This window comes from Telmatherina bonti (genome assembly GCF_933228915.1).
Source record: "Telmatherina bonti genome assembly, chromosome: 10".
Taxonomy (NCBI): Eukaryota; Metazoa; Chordata; class Actinopteri; order Atheriniformes; family Telmatherinidae; genus Telmatherina; species Telmatherina bonti.
In genome coordinates, this window is record NC_136628.1 from 26103184 (window position 1) to 26119435 (window position 16252).

The following is a 16252-nucleotide window of genomic DNA, read 5'->3' on the forward strand; positions in this document are numbered from 1 at the left end:
AGCATTCTTAGTTTAACCCATCTTTTGCTAATGATCACGGTGAGATTGAGAGACATGCTACAACATAAATTTGATTACATTTCCTTGGCACAATTCACAGTTTTGTAGATGAAATTAATATATTTTTATAACTTGCATGATTTACAAGATGAACATGGCAGTAAGGATTTTTTATTGTACTCACCTAAGGAAAATTAAAAGTCTGAAGCTTGGTTGAAAATCCGATGTGATAAACCTGACAAGGTTCAACAATACAAAAAACATGTTATCAACATTATTTCTGTAAAGACATGTAATGTAAATCTTCTTATTGGATACAAAATCATGAGTAGAAAAAGTCCACATCTCAACTGTGCCTCAGCATGACTGAAATATGCACCAGATGACAGATTAGTTAGGGAAAGGAAAGAAATGCTATGCTATGTTATGTTAGGTCATCTGTGTATGGTTTTAGGTGTGGGACTCAATTAAAAACTCATCTAATTACCACAAAGCTTTTAATTTATCAGTCTCAATGTCATTTTAATCGCATATTTATTGTCCCAAAAAGTATCATTATTAGTATATTTAAATTTCACAAAAGGAAATAATAGCCACAAACAATCAAAAATACATTTTTTAAAGTGGAAAAGAAATATAAGCTAGCCAAATTGAGCAAACACAAAATGTAAGTGCCATTTTTTAATACTTTAACTAACATGCTTCCCTTTAAATAAGAGTACAATATGTTACAGTACTTTTCACTTTTAAAATGTTGTCTTCATTAACAGGAATTACTACTACTACTGTTATTTAGAAGATGCTTTGTTTTCAAAGCAACTTGTGTAGGGCCATTATTGCAGGAATATTACTGACAAGACATTGTTTAAATAATATTCTGCAATAATAGCCCTTATGGACTTGCAATCAGAGAACAACACGAGCAATAAAATCAAATGGATAAGTGCCGACCACACTGCTGAGTTTAGTTGGAATCGGGTGCTATTGTGTACTTCAAAAGGTTTCTTTGTATGTCTGTTTGTTTTAGTTTGTTTAAATGCGTTTATGTAAAAAAAGAAAGAAAAAAAAAAAACTCACGCAATAAGCATCAAAGTCCAATCCGCTTAAGTTAAGTTTAACTCACCATTTCTGATACCCCGCCCGGAGCCTAATTATTTGACTATAACACATCGACTTTGACTTAACACACTAAAGCATTCCCATAAGGCTAGCTTAACCGCCCGAATATAATACGTCCTTAGCTGTAAATACTTGAGTATATATTAATTTTAAACAATTAAACAGGGCTTATATCGTGGTCCATGTAAAACTACAACATACCAATGATTTTTAAACACTTACCAAAACACGTAGAGTTCAGCCTGTAACGAGGTAAACAGCGTCTGCAGGGTGTCCAGATTGCAGGTAACTGACCGGCTGCGTCCCAAAATTCAGAAATGGCGGTATATTATTGCGCATGCGCAAAATTCAAACTCCTAACCCGATAGTATGCAACAGTTTGTTACACTTAATTTTTTTGAGTTGCATAGAATTAAATAAAATATGGTAGTCATATCTTTGACAATATGTGTTAAAATTACTTATAGTTTATAGGTGGAGTTAAATAACACAACTATTTCTGTTAACAAATACTTAAATAAGATATGTAACATTTACTAAGGGTCAAAATCACTTTTTTCAGTGCTCCACAATCACCTGGATTTATGACTAACAAACAAACAGATCTTAGTTTTTGTGTCTGAGAAGGTATTCAGGAGCATGAGGTACAGAACTGTCACGATTTCTTATCATGCAATTAGATGATCTACACAAACAAAAGAGATGAAACAACACAGTGTGTTCAGTGAGAGGCTTCTTCAAGTGTGCTGCCTACCAGCAGCCATTGCTGTCTGGAAAAAGACTGGAATTAATTATAAATTATTTCAATAAGAAATATATTGTAACATTACAATTTCACGTAGGGAAAATCTTTTTTCATGTTCATTATGTTTTGTTTCTTGTTAGAAAAGCACATCAGAGATAACCTCCCTTTGCACAGCAACTTAAGTTCTACCAGATTTATAGCTGCAGTCCAGAACTGGACCAGCAGCTCTTGCTACAGAGGTAGCAGCAGGGAGTGGTTTTTAAAAATGATCCAGCAAAGTCATTATAGTATTGGCATGCATGACACGCTCAATTTAAATCGTTCATCATTTACTTGTGGAACACATGGGAAGCATCAAAACGTGGCAGTATGCATTTTGTGGGATAACATAAAGCAGTTTCTGCATGTTTTATAGGCAACCCTACTTTAAATAAGCCTAAATGAAACAAAGGGCTTGTTATCAGGCTGCAAAGCACTTGATGAGGAAGTTCAATAGTCTGACTCAGGTGCTTTGGAGGAGGAACATGTCTCTAAAACACGCAAGGCAGGGGGGCCTGAGAACCGGAATTGAGAAACACTGGCATGAAGGGACATACATGCACTCTTTATAATGACTGACAATACAAAATTTTAAAAAAATCAATTAATTTGTACTGGAAGGCTTTATTTTAGACGCACAATTTAATCCTCAGTTTAAGATTCCGGAAAAGTGAGAAGCGGTATCTAAAGCCGAGCATGAGATACCGTTCACTCTCTGTAGACCAGTGGAATTTCTTGCCGATCTAGCCTGTTCAGGCAAATTTTCTAGCTCTGTTTTATAAACCACCACATAATGTCAGAAAAATCTGTCAGAGTGAAGCCTAAAATAAAAAAAACCTTTTTTAATTCCAGCTCAATAAAATATTATATTTTCGTAAGGACAGCTACGGCTCTGCGTGCCTGATAGACCAAACCCAGGGCAAATAAAAAAAACTACACAACTCTTCTCACATTTTTCACCCCGCACGTCAATAATTTACACACATCGCCTGTTAACTAAGGACGCACACTCTGCTCAGGTCTACCAAGATGAGAAGGTATTTGTTGTGGCGGCTTTACTTTTTTTAAAAATTATTTTCTATTGATTTGTTTTTACAGTGATGGCGTTAGCTTATAGTTTAAATTTAATTGTTTTCTGTGCCTTGTCCCCATCTGTGCTCAGGTCTTATCTTTCGTATATGGATGTCACTACTTCCCAGGTGTAACCTGACATTTTTCTGAATAACAACTTAATAAAAAATCTCATAGAACAGGTTATCATTTTACAAATAGCCTATCACTAATATGATCTAATACTCAACACACATGTTAGAGTATGTTGATATTTGTCAGCTAATATATTTAGATGGAGAATGAGAATATAAATTAACCTTGTACTTTTTAAAAGTATAAGACTTTTATTGATATTTACCAGTTTTAGCTTGACAGAGTGGTAGGCTGCTGCTGGAAACTTGTCACCACACTGAAAAAAACAGCAAAAAACACTTGCTTTGAATGTTACAAAACAAGAAAAGTCAGCTCAGATTTGTTTTACCAGAGATTTGTCTATTCAGAAAGGGTTTTCCTGATAAGTCTCGATTTAGAAACTCCAAACCAGAAACATTCTACCTCTAATAGACTTGCTAATCTTTTAATTGAGCTAAAAAAAAGAAAAGAAAAAAAAAATATTTATTTGACTCACCAAAACTTTACTCACTTTGATTTCTCTGATGTAAGTTTTGTTCACTGTCAAAGAAAGCCAAACTAATTCACATGTTGATATGATGTATAAACAAGTTTGGGGATCACCAGCCAGCTCAGTATTTTAGAGTTCATCGGAAGGAAGCGTGAATGTCTACTCTGTGTTTTTCACTGTCCATACGAAAATATTTGAGGTTAAAGTCGTTCTGTGGCAGTAGCGATCATTTTAGGTGGCACATTGAATGTTAGTTTCACTTCACAGAGGATTCAACCTTATGAGTAACTAGTAACCTTCCACTTGAGCATATTTAACTGAAACCATGTTTATCTTGGTTGGATTCTTGCCAAATAATTAGTTTTTAGTTTTTCTCCTTGGATTATATAAAATAATAATAACAGAATCTGTAAGGATTAAAGCTTCTCAATAAGCCAGGCTGCATTTACACCTAAACAACAGCCTGTAACATGACACATAAGTTAAATTTCCCAGTAACAGGTATGAAATTTAATCTCACAACCTTCCCTTGCATAGCCATGGAGACCTACAGTTCCTTCTACTTCAGTGTTAAACTTAATGTCTGTACAGACATGTGTGTAAATGAGAAATTGGCAGAGAGCAGTTTAATGTAATGGGACAAAAATGCATCAATCATGTATCTTTACTGTCACAAGTAAAACATGTGCAATGTTGTAATGAGTGTTTCCAGAAGGGGGTGGCTCAACCCGATGGGCCAGATTGCAACTAAGTGTTCTGTTGTTTGAATGTTTTAAATGGCAGGCTCTGCAAAGTAAAGCCATTGTAGCTTTGTAGCTGCATCTTAATTACAAGAAGGAAGTGGGTCCTCCAATTACCTTTCTCTCCCAAGAAAACATTTGCTTTTTAACCCTGCATAGGCAACGGATTCCATTGTGAGTATAGTTGTTGGCTTGTGTGTTACACTTTTTATTAGTCAATTCTGCTTGGGGGTACATTAGAGAGCTCAAGCTGGATAGACTTGCCAGATTTTAAGGGTGTAGTAAAAATGATAAAGCAACAAAAGAGTGGCTTGGCATTTGCTGTGTCATCAGTAGTATGTAAAGCTTCTGAAACAAGTGATTTTAGGAACTTTCTGTCATTTTTATTGCTGTTCATCCTTAGACCTTATATCTAGTCAAATTAGTAGTTACTCACATATTGTAATTCAAGAATGTTTAGTTTAATTTTCTGAGAATGTGCACACACAACACTTTAAACACATGCAAAATATGGGAGGCAGGTAGGAGAAGTGAGTGGTTGCTGAATTAAAAGCATATTTTGGGACTCAAAGGTTCTGGTAAATCATGTAAAGATGCACGGTGGCGTGAAGAAGAATGCAATACTGATGGGAATAATGCTGAAGAGCTTGTGTAATTATATTATTCATAGGAAAAAATATATATATTGATTCTTCATGTTTTCTTTTATGTTTATAGTTTGCAAATATGGTTTAGTCTATTTCCACTTTAATGGCTGTTCCAAAAGGACCTACAGCAGGACGGTATGAAAGTATTTATCTGTTTTGAATTATTTGGTAAATTGTAGTATTGCACATTTGTAACTTCAGTGGATTTTTGTGAGTTGACCCATATTGGATCCCACTGATCAATAAATATAAATACATTTTTGATTAAAAAAAAAAAAAAAAAAAAAAAAAAGATAAGCAATAGTTTTCATGCCCTTTAAAGATAAAATAATCCATTTTTGTTGGTGTGTGTAATTGGAATTTATAAACAACGAATGCATGAACGAGTTTCAACACTTTTTCAAGCTATCTGACGTATCATTTCAATACAAACAAATGTCATTAATTCTATATGTTTATCTAAGTTTAGCCATACATCACCACTCAAAAGTTTGGACACACTTTCCCATCAAAGCTAGGGTAGGTGATCTTGCTCAGAGACATTTTTTTAATCTGGTTGAAGTAGTTCCTCCTGATAGTATTCTGTACATTTTGTAATAATGAACAATAAAAAAATATAGTTAAACCCCTTAGTTTACTGTGAATCTGTAAAAACTCTGACCAATCAAAAGTTTCGGCCCGAAATGAAGTTGTTCAGTTCTTATATTTCCTAAGCTTCTTCTCCCAGCTCTCCTCCCCCACCTCCCGCATCACACACCAGATTTCATACCCTGCATGTAAATACTGTGTTAGGATGAAAATACAAAGCAGTTAAGGAAAAACTCAGAAGGCAAACATGGCTGAGAAAATGCAGGAAGGATTTCCAGATCTGGCTCTGTGAATTTGCCTCCCCCCCGCTAAACAGCCGAGAAAGAGAAAATAGGTGGTGGAAAAAGTTGCAAACTAGAAAAGCCATTGAAGAGCGTAAAGCTCCACCAATGCCTTTAAAAAATTCCTGGATCCAAACGGTGATCCGGATTACCACCAAAAATTAAATTACTTCTTCCTTTTCACATTTCCGACAACTCCTGAAAATTTACTTAAAATCCGGAAATAACTTTTTGAGTTATCTTGAACACAAACAGATAAACGCCGGTAAAAACAAAACCTCCTTGGCAGAGGTAAGAAAATATCCTTGGATCACACAAGGAGCAAACCAGATGGGAAGGAGCCAAAACAGGGTGCCACTTTCAAATCCTGCTAGCTCCCCAACATTACTTACCCCTATTGTATCCAAACTTTTGACTGGTACTGTAAGTGGTTCACATCCAACTAAAAGTTATTTCTGACCAGAGATCTTCTCTTTTCCACTGCAGATTTTTCAGAGCAAGAACTCTCATTGTGACGGGAGCTCTTCTTCTGGCCCTCTACCTCTGTTTTTCTCAAGTTTCCACGTTCAAACATGTGCACAGTCAAGTTGAGGTCAAGAAATATGAAAGTCCCACAAGGCTGTCCAGAGAGAGTTCTCCTGATAAATTCATCAGGTCACACTGTCAAAAAAACATGTCCGCTGCCCGCGTTGCTAATTTTAGCTTACTTCCTGGTAATATACAGGACTTCCTCAATTACCGCCACTGTCGACATTTTCCGATGATCCTGGACATTCCTGATAAATGCGGAGGAGCTGCTGCGTCTGCAGATGTCTTCCTCCTTCTTGTCATCAAAAGTTCTCCGTGGAACTACGACCGCAGAGAGGTGCTGCGCAACACCTGGGCCAAGGAGAGATTGCAGAACGGTGTGTGGATCCGAAGGCTCTTCATCTCAGGGACGACATCTTCCGGCTTTGAGAAGAAGAGATTGAACAAACTCCTCGAACTGGAGCAGCGTAAGAACAATGATATTCTCCAGTGGGACTTTAGTGACACGTTTTACAACCTCACTTTGAAACAAATTCTTTTCCTCCAATGGATGGACAGAAACTGTCCACATGTGCACTTCCTGTTCAATGGCGATGATGATGTCTTCGTCAACACAAACAACATGATCGAGTATCTTCAAAACCTCAAGGACAACACCGGCAACAAACATCTCTTTACTGGCCATCTGATCCAGTATGTGGGACCCATTCGGATTCCAGAGAGTAAATATTTCATTCCTGTGCAGGTACATGAGCCAGAGTTATACCCTCCTTACTGTGGTGGCGGGGGCTTCATCCTCTCTGGCTACACAGCTTTCATCATATACAACATGTCACACCACATCCCCCTTCTTCCTATCGATGATGTTTACATGGGAATATGTCTGGCCAGTGCCGGACTTCGTCCTGAACACCATCTTGGAGTAAGGACAGCTGGACTGCACTTTCCTGGCAGCAACCTTGATTATTATGACCCATGCCACTTTAGAGAAATGCTTCTTGTTCATCGATTCCTCCCAGCATATATGTATTTCATGTGGCACAGATTACAAGACCCTGATCTGGACTGCTCTACAAAATCATAACTGACAGGTGTCAAAATCTGTCAGCCTTAAAAATTGGACAAATTTTTTGTTGGTGTGTATAAATCAAGTGCAGTTTACAACAGATGTTTTTTCTTTTATAGCATCTATGTTTATGACTGAGATGGCAGTTTTGATTTGCACTTAATTTATATTTCGGGAGAGGTTGTATGTATTCTGTGAAAGGCTTTAACTGAAACTGTTGAATTTATGTGTTATTATAGGACAATAAACAGATCTTACTGCGTATGGCTTGCCAGTTGATATCTAACTGCTGATTATTTATGTCTGTTGTCTATCTATTTATTAGAAATTTTATTGAGTTATTCCAATGTGAAACTATGTTATAGTCTATATTTTAAGAGATTTTTGTGCGGTGGAAGAGAGTATAGTTTATGTAGCAGAAGTTGCTGGGAGGTGTTGATGAAACTAGTGATGACTATCTTTTGTTAGAGCTTTTGTTTAAAGATATTCATCACTAGTTATACTTGAAATGACGGCTGTGTGGTGTCAGGTAATGAAATTGGTCAAGGGTCAGGAGGGAGCTGCACCTAAACAGGTGCTCCTGTACACCTGTACATTCTTGTGCTGCAAATAGACTTCAGTTAAGTGATTGCGTTTTCACTCAGTTACAAACTTTGCTGTCGTATCTGACACCACATTGTTTGAAGAAAAGGCCTGCCTTTTTCATGGAGGACATTTTAACGTCTTTATCACCACAGTGTCTTGTGATCCAGTTATACACTTTATCACCAGCTGCTGGTAATGAGGAGGTTAAGTTGAAATAGAGCAAGCTTAAGACAAAGGTTGCACCCACTTCTGTGTGTTGGTTACTTGTGGAACTTTACTATAACAAAACTTAATGTAAGCTCTTATGAAGGCACTCATGCCAGTCTTATGTATTCAGTCTTATCAGCTGTGATACCAACATGCATGAGCAATCTAAGCCACGGGTGATAGATATTATATTTTAGCAACACAATTTTAAAACTTTCTGGATTACAGAAATTTCATTGCATAAGAAATAATAATGTGCTGTAATCACTGGGTGAAAACATTTATTTTATTTGTTTATTTGATCATATTGTTTATTCAAATATTTCTTATCAACAGGACAACTTACCTTACAGATCAAGGTGTTCTTTATATGCATTTTTCATTTGATCTCTGAGAGAAATGAAAGAAAGATTTCTGATTCGATAAGATAAAGTAGATAAAGTAAACACTATCAGCTTTAACATACCACATGCAAAGCAAAGCAAATCTTATCGGAAGACTGGTTCTTCCTGTAGTGGTAACAGGGTGTGTTACTTGCATATCTATTCTTGCAGGAGGACAAGGGTGCATAATTTCAGCTGGCCAGGTTTTTAAATTATAAATACAAACATTTTTAAGGTGGCCCTGAAGTGTCAAGGCAATACAAAGGCCAAAACCCGAATACAGAAACCAAAACATCAGTACGAAAACCACAACATTCCACAACACATTTGGACACAATGAAACACAAACAGTGCAACCATTGCTACTTTGTTTGGAATTTGCACCTCACATAATGGATGAAGGAAGTAAAACACTAAAAGTCTATTGGCATGTTATCAAATCCTCAGACGGTGTGTGTGTGTGTGTGTGTGTGTGTGTGTGTGAGAGGGGGGCGGGAGGGGGCAGGGGTGTATGTATTTACTTTCTTGAGGTCACGGTGAGAAAGATCTCACAAGCAGGTCAAATAGGTGACAGAATTTTTCTCATTTTTGTGACTCATACACAAACCTTGGAGGCACATATTACTGAAGTGAATTTAGCATAATATGGTAAATGAAGTTTATTAATTTATTATTTTTATATGCATTACCAATATTGTTGGCAACTGGTGGCAAAGCAACCACAATTGTTTAAAAAAAGAAAAAGAAAAAAGAAAAACGGTTTACAAAAGTCATGGATTTACAGCGCTGTGGTAAAAAAAAAACAAAAAAAACAAAAAACAGCATGGCTGCTAGCAAGAGAGAGAGAGAAAGAAAAAGACAGCAGTTCAGCTGGGAGTAAAGAAGATTAGCTGTCAGAAACTGCCTGTTTAAATATTAATGTTGTTGCGAAAAGTTGTCATTAAAGACCACACCTTTCTTCTAAGTTACAGCAGAGTCGACCAGGTTCAATCCCAACGTCAATTATTGACCAACCCACTTGCTGCTCTACCTTCTGAATATATATATATATATATATATATATATATATATATATATATATATATATACATTATCTACACGTCTGTAACTATTCAGAAGGTATGTTTGGATATTTAATGGCAAGGTGTGTATAAACTTTGACTGATAGTGTAAGTATATTCAATTTAGCTTTATTTTAATAGCACCACTTCACATCAGGGGACTTTACAGACACATCGATTCACACCACTTCATAATAAATAGTCTAGATAAGGAAAACCAACAGAGTGCATCAAATCTTGACTTCAAATCTAAACTAGCATGTGACAATGGAAAGAAAACAACTCCCTTTTAACAGGAAGGCAAAACCTCAGGCAGTACACGGCTCAGTGAGGGCAGACATCTCCCTCGACCAGTAGTGGTAGAGAGGACAGGAAAGAGAAGTTATCATGCACTGCAACCTTTATCTAGGAAAACCTGTAGAAAGAGGAGAAATGTGTTAATGAGGCTGATACTGTTATATTTTTCTACATAGAAGATAAGAAGCAAGGAGATAAAAAGGAAGTGCTCACTGCAACATGGGACAGTCTAAGCCTGTGGCAGCATGGATGGTTAAACCACCTGTAACAATAAGATTTATCAAAAAGGAAGGTTTTAGGCTTATCTTGAAGGTAGAGAGGGTGTCTGCATCCCAAACGCAGACCAGCAGCTGGTTCCATTAGACAGGAGCCTGATGTGCTTCCTCCCAACCTGCTATCTGAGATCAAAGTGCTCTCTTTTGGATATATGGAACATCCAAAGAAGTAGGAACAAGACCCTGCTGAGACACTTAAATTGCCCAGGTGGAGAAATTTAGACGCCTCTCGTCAACAGACGCCTCACTCGCAACCCAAAGAGGACACTTCACTCTTTTCCAGCTGAGGACCATGGGCTCAAATTAGGAGTATTGATTGTCAACCCCAACCACTTCACATTCAGCTGCAAATCGCTGCACCGGGACCTGGAGGCCCGATATACACAGTGTTGGTGGAACATCACTTCCCACTCCTGAGTTATCTGATACACACACACACACTGATCTGTTTGTCTGTCTGTCTGTACATTGGCCTGTTACAGTAGTAGTTAACTCTGCCTTTATTTGCTACTACTGTAGCCAATTTGGATGCTAGTAGAGATTGTTTAATTATGCAAATTAAGCTTGAAATGCCAATATTGCAACTCAGATTGTTGTAATTGTGACCATGCTTGATTAATAATAGTTCATTTAAGTAATGTGGTTTTGCTGTTAGGTATGCTTGTTTCTGGTAATATTTCTGTTAGACTTGGACTGTTTCCCTGCTAATATTACACTGGTGCTCTCATATTCTGTTTGAGAAGCAGTTTTCATATAAGCTGAGACATTTGAAGATCTTTAAAATCCTATGCTAATTCAGTTGTTCATTTGTACATATTTAACTGAGAAATCTTGAGCATTTTGTGATACATCTTTATTGTCCTATTTTCAGACCACACACACAGACACACACTTATGTAAGGATGTTCAATGCTGGAAAGGCCAATGCCAATCTTCAATAAAGAAGATAACCTGATCTCTCCTTTCAAGTGCCTTAATTCTCTAACTGGGATCATAGTCCATAATCGGCTGCCTCAACCAGCAATCCTGTTATTTCGAGGCTCACCCTAGAACAACATGCATCTATATACATATGTGTGTGTGTGTGTGTGTGTGTGTGTGTGTGTGTGTGTGTGTGTGTGTGTGTGTGTGTGCGTTGTGCATTTACCAGAACAGTATGATGTTGAATTGGAAGTATTTTTTGAGTTGAATCAGTATTACTTTATACTTTTTAATAGATTATAAATTCTCTATTTTCCCGTTTCACATTCAATTGACAACATACAAAAGGAGGATTTTTTATTTTTCACAAAGTCCATGACAACAGTAAACGTTGGGTTAGCAAAGATGGAACTTTACATTGTTTACTTTGTAAACAGAGCAGGTCTTTATGATGAAAAAAATGTGATCTGAGTAAAGGGTGTGGGGTAGTGGGGGAGGAGGGGAAGGGGGTAATTGTTCATCAGTGCACCCATAGTACATGATGTCTTCATAGAAATAGTTCACAAAAGTACAATAATTGTGTATTGCATGCAGAAGTCATATTTGATGTGAATCTGACCTCATGAGCAAATGAAAGAATGGAGTGCTGCCACCACTTACTGGGCAACTGAATTACAACAACACATGAGCGACCACACCATGAAAGAAAAGAAGAACTAAGTAAGGCGTGTAATGAATGTACTTTCATGTAGGGGAAGCCACCACTCAGACAGTTGGCAGTGTGGATTTTCACTTAATGACAGGCTCTAACGTTTAACAATGAGTATGTTCGAGGAGACATCCACGCGTCTTTCTTATTTCTAAGATACTAAGTGCTGTCGAGCAGCTTTATTAGCCTAATTTCAGAAAAAGGGTTGCATAACCACAGAAAGCGAGACTAATGCACAATATGTAAATGCTTTGGACACCTGCCTCACTTTTACGAATTATTAATTGAGTTGTTTCCCAGATATGCAGCATGAGAGTCTCAAAAGAGTGTTGCTGGTTACATGAGTCTAACAAAAAGGGAGGATCTCTGATAATGTTCGGAAAGATGCTTTTATATACTCGGTTATTCGTTTGGCTTTGAAGACCTAGTGAAGTCAAAATCTTCATTTAAAAATATTGTTAAAAGCCTTGGAAACCAGACTAAACTTTGTTAGAGAACAGTACAACTTGACATTTGGATAACCTTCAAAAAACGTTTCAGTAATCCATCAGTGAGAGGGGTTTTGTGTGTCATGCACATAGTGCTGTCTCACTAAAACACAAAATATTATTGCATAGAAATATTCAGTGCATAAAGGAATTGCTTTCATTTTTGCAGCTCTAGTGATTTGAACTGGGTTAAACACTGAGATAGCAAAGTAGCAGAAGTTGCTGAGGTTTTTTTTGTCCATTGACATTATGCAATTCACGAATTTCCAAAAACCATTGTTGCAGTAAAGCCTCACTTTGTGCAATTTTAGGTTCAGACAAATAGATATTAGACCGTTAGCAATAATGTTGCCATTAATGTGGTGACACAGAACATCCAGCTGACATTTGTTCTTACAGGAAAATGCAAAGTGTCTTCCAGAAGTTAGTGTGATGATAGCCTTGAGTTTGTTAGATGTGCGCAGGCTTCAGATTTTAAATTTAAAACTTAGCAGATCATTCACATTAATCACAAATAATACATTTTAACAGGCCATGTTAGTGCACAAACATAGTTAATCAAGAAAATGTGGCATGCCTCAGTGGAACCCCCCTCTTTCCCTCTATATGTTGACCAAGTCGCAGTCATATTTTTGTCTGTGCAGCTAAAAAGACGCGTCGCTCCATGTGCTGGCAGACAGAGGACAGATTCACATGACTTTCAAAACAGCAAATAAGGTACATTTCTTAACAATTAGCCAAAAGTCTTTCGAATCGGTTGTCATTCCTCCTCCGGCCTTTGCTGAAGTAGAAACTGATCACAAAGAGACACTTTCAGTACATGACTACATAATTTCATGTGACATCACAAAGCAACCTACAATGACTTTTCATTTTTGGATACTGACATCGTATTAAACATCACATTTAGTTTATTGCTGTGCTGAAAATCAATAAGTCACTCAAAACAATAGTTTTACTTCTAAATCAAACATCACTGTAAAGCCTCTGTACATCTGAAACCTGAATTTCTTCTTATCAAAAGTCGTATCTGGATAATAACAATTAAACTGTAAACTGTTTTGATGTCTTCAATATAACCGTGGTAACCACTTCAAGACACACATTAAGAAACATTTTGAGAATTGTCTGTTTCCTCGTTGTGGTGGGTGTCTCTGCAGACGGTTGCTCAGACTTGAAGTGATCTTATATCGTTGGCAAGTGACACCTCACTTGGGGTATTTGACAAACTGACACTCACTGATACAGAGTGTCCAACTCAGCTTGTCAAATACACTAAGTGGGGGGCCTGATCTCTCGCAACATCAAAGATGGCTCTGTAGAATAAATAAAGAAGAAGACACTGACACTGCTCCAAAAAATAAACACAAATACACTCACAATGTATATACATGTGATACTATTTGTTATGTTTAAGCTATTAGATGCTAATCCATTACCTGCTGGTGCTGAAGTAGATGAATTGGAGAGCAGCGCTTTTCTTTCAGCTCATAAGCATTCACAATGCTGACACTATGCACAAGACAGTTAGTTTGACCACTGAACTTCAACGCAGCAAAGAGGAAGTCAAAACAAGGAAGATAACTGCAAAGCTAGCTCTCAGGAAATATGTGGAAATAAAGTGTCAACATGTCACAGTTGTGAAATGCTGTTGAAAGCTTTAATGGCTCACAGTTTTTGAGACAAAGGTTTGCTGAGACATATTCAACAGTTTTGCTTGCCTTTTGGCATTTATGGTTTCTTACAAGAGTTTGCAAAATTGAAACTGTATGTGCAAAGTTTAAAAGGGAGTTTTTTTTTTGTTTTTTTGTTTTTTGTTTTTTTTTTAAAAAAGAAGGAGGTAAGAAACTCCCCTCTGAGGCTCAGTGTAAAGTTAGAAAGCTATTTTATGGTTATGTTCACAAGCCAAGTTTTAAAACAGTGACCCTCTTGTTGTGATACTGTGGTACAAAGCACATCTTATGGACTGTACCCCTCAAACCCCCCCCCCCCCCCCCCCCCCCCCAATAACCTGTGGTCCAAACTTTTTTTTATTATTATTATCTCAAAACAGAGAAAATGAGATACTCTTATTACCATACTACTTCACCTTAAATCATCCATTTCTTCTTTTCTTTTTTCAAAAACCAGCGCATGCCGTGCACAGTGCTGCGTAACTTCCTCTTGTCACTATGAGCCAGTGCACAGTGACTTCCCTCTGCAGCCAACTGTACTGTATGTTGCTCCTCTCTAAGAAGCTCCAAGTGATTGCACATTGTACCGTCCACTTGTAAGGAAGTGCAACAAACTTTACTCATGTTGGGGAGATTCTGTGCTATCAACATAGCTTCTTTCATCGGCAGAGTGTTATCAAATCCTAGAAACCCCCCTGCCCCCAACGTGATGCTGTAAAGTAGACCCACATTTTATCACCTCTAAGCTGGACAACTGTTATACTTTTTAATGTTAGTGTTCAAATAACTGTTGAAAAATCTTTCAAATGATCCAAAACGCTGCGGCCGCAGCTCTGACGCCCTTTTAGAGTGGAATTGAACATTCTTTTTATCACATACAAAACCCTCAATGATTCAGCATAAATCCACAAGAGGTCCTTAAAGCCAGAATTATGGTATTGTTGTTATTCCCAGAATTTCCGAAACCATAATCTGTTTTCAGTCTCGTCTCCTGTGGAGCTAGTTCCCAGTATGGGTCTAGGATTCCCTCTGCTTTTAAGATTAAGCTAACTTGCATTTTTTGTAGAGCTTGAATTTAATGAACATTTTTCTTGACCCACTTCATCCAGATCAGGGTCGCAGGATTAGGAACCCAGCCCAGTGGCTATCAGGTAAAAGTCAGGGTACAGGACAAACCTTACACTGATACGCGGTGTTTAGAATCAAACTCACAATCAAAGCTCCGGGTTAGAGGTTCAAACTAGGAAACGTTTTGCTGTGACGTAGCAGTGCTAACAACCGCACCATCCTGCAGTCCATCACAGCCCTGAAGTTTATTTTACCAGAGGTAGGTTTGTAAAGTCAGTCATTATTGGAGCGTAGTAAGACTCTTCTTACTTCTCAATCTCAGGGACTCCAAAACTCTCTCCAATTATAGGTTACAAGTCAGCAGAAAATCCACATTTGTGCACAGAACCAGCACAAAGCTCTCTCCTAAAGTAAATTTTATTCAATAACAAACAAATGTATATAAAGTGTCACCATTTGTTGTGACACATCAGAACCAAACAGACGTGTATCCTTGTTCCATCATCGATTCTTACCATACTTCTGTAAAGAAACCACCCGCACCTAAATACATTAATAAAACATGTAAGAAAGGACAAGCTACTACTTTGAAAAGGCATGTTACGATGAAACCAAGCCAAGAGATTAAAGAGTGATCTATATGCTTAGAAAACTGGATGGTATTAAGGCATGAATGTAAAATGGAGGAGGTTTAAAACCAGCAACAGACTTAATCAGTCTAGCTAAATAAAAAGCAATAAAAGACTTTCATCACACATGTAAGCGAACAAGTTAATTGTTATAACTAAGATTTTAAGTCACCTTGTAGAGAAAGGCCACATAAGGCTGTGACATGTTGTGGCAGGGAAACCGTTCGTGATCGAAGGAAAAATAGATCCTAAAAAATGAACTTGAATTTGGAGTGAAAACTAACAGAGTGACTCAGTCCAAGCCTGGACCTGAACCCCATCAAATATTTCAGAAAGACTTGAACATGTGAAAGAAGAATTGGATTAAAGTGTGTTGGATTGCATTGGATCATATCTTTAAAATGCCTTGATGAGTTTTATTGTGAATGTGGGCAACATAAATTCACTGAAATCAAACTGGAAGGAAGATGTGTGTGTATACTGGTGAAAAATGTTGCAGACAGATGATGCCAAACTGTGATAAAAATG

The 16252-nt window shown here is 37.4% G+C and overlaps 1 protein-coding gene across 1 annotated transcript; it reads left to right on the plus strand.

Moving 5' to 3' along the window:
• Positions 1-5800: 5800 nt before the first annotated feature.
• LOC306761309 (N-acetyllactosaminide beta-1,3-N-acetylglucosaminyltransferase 3-like) lies at positions 5801-7446 on the plus strand (the record flags this gene model as incomplete). The annotated part of the gene is made up of 2 exons (XM_079247434.1): positions 5801-5841; positions 6321-7446. The coding sequence occupies 2 exons, from the start codon at positions 5801-5803 to the stop codon at positions 7444-7446; spliced, it is 1167 nt and encodes a 388-aa protein (XP_079103560.1).
• Positions 7447-16252: the final 8806 nt, after the last annotated feature.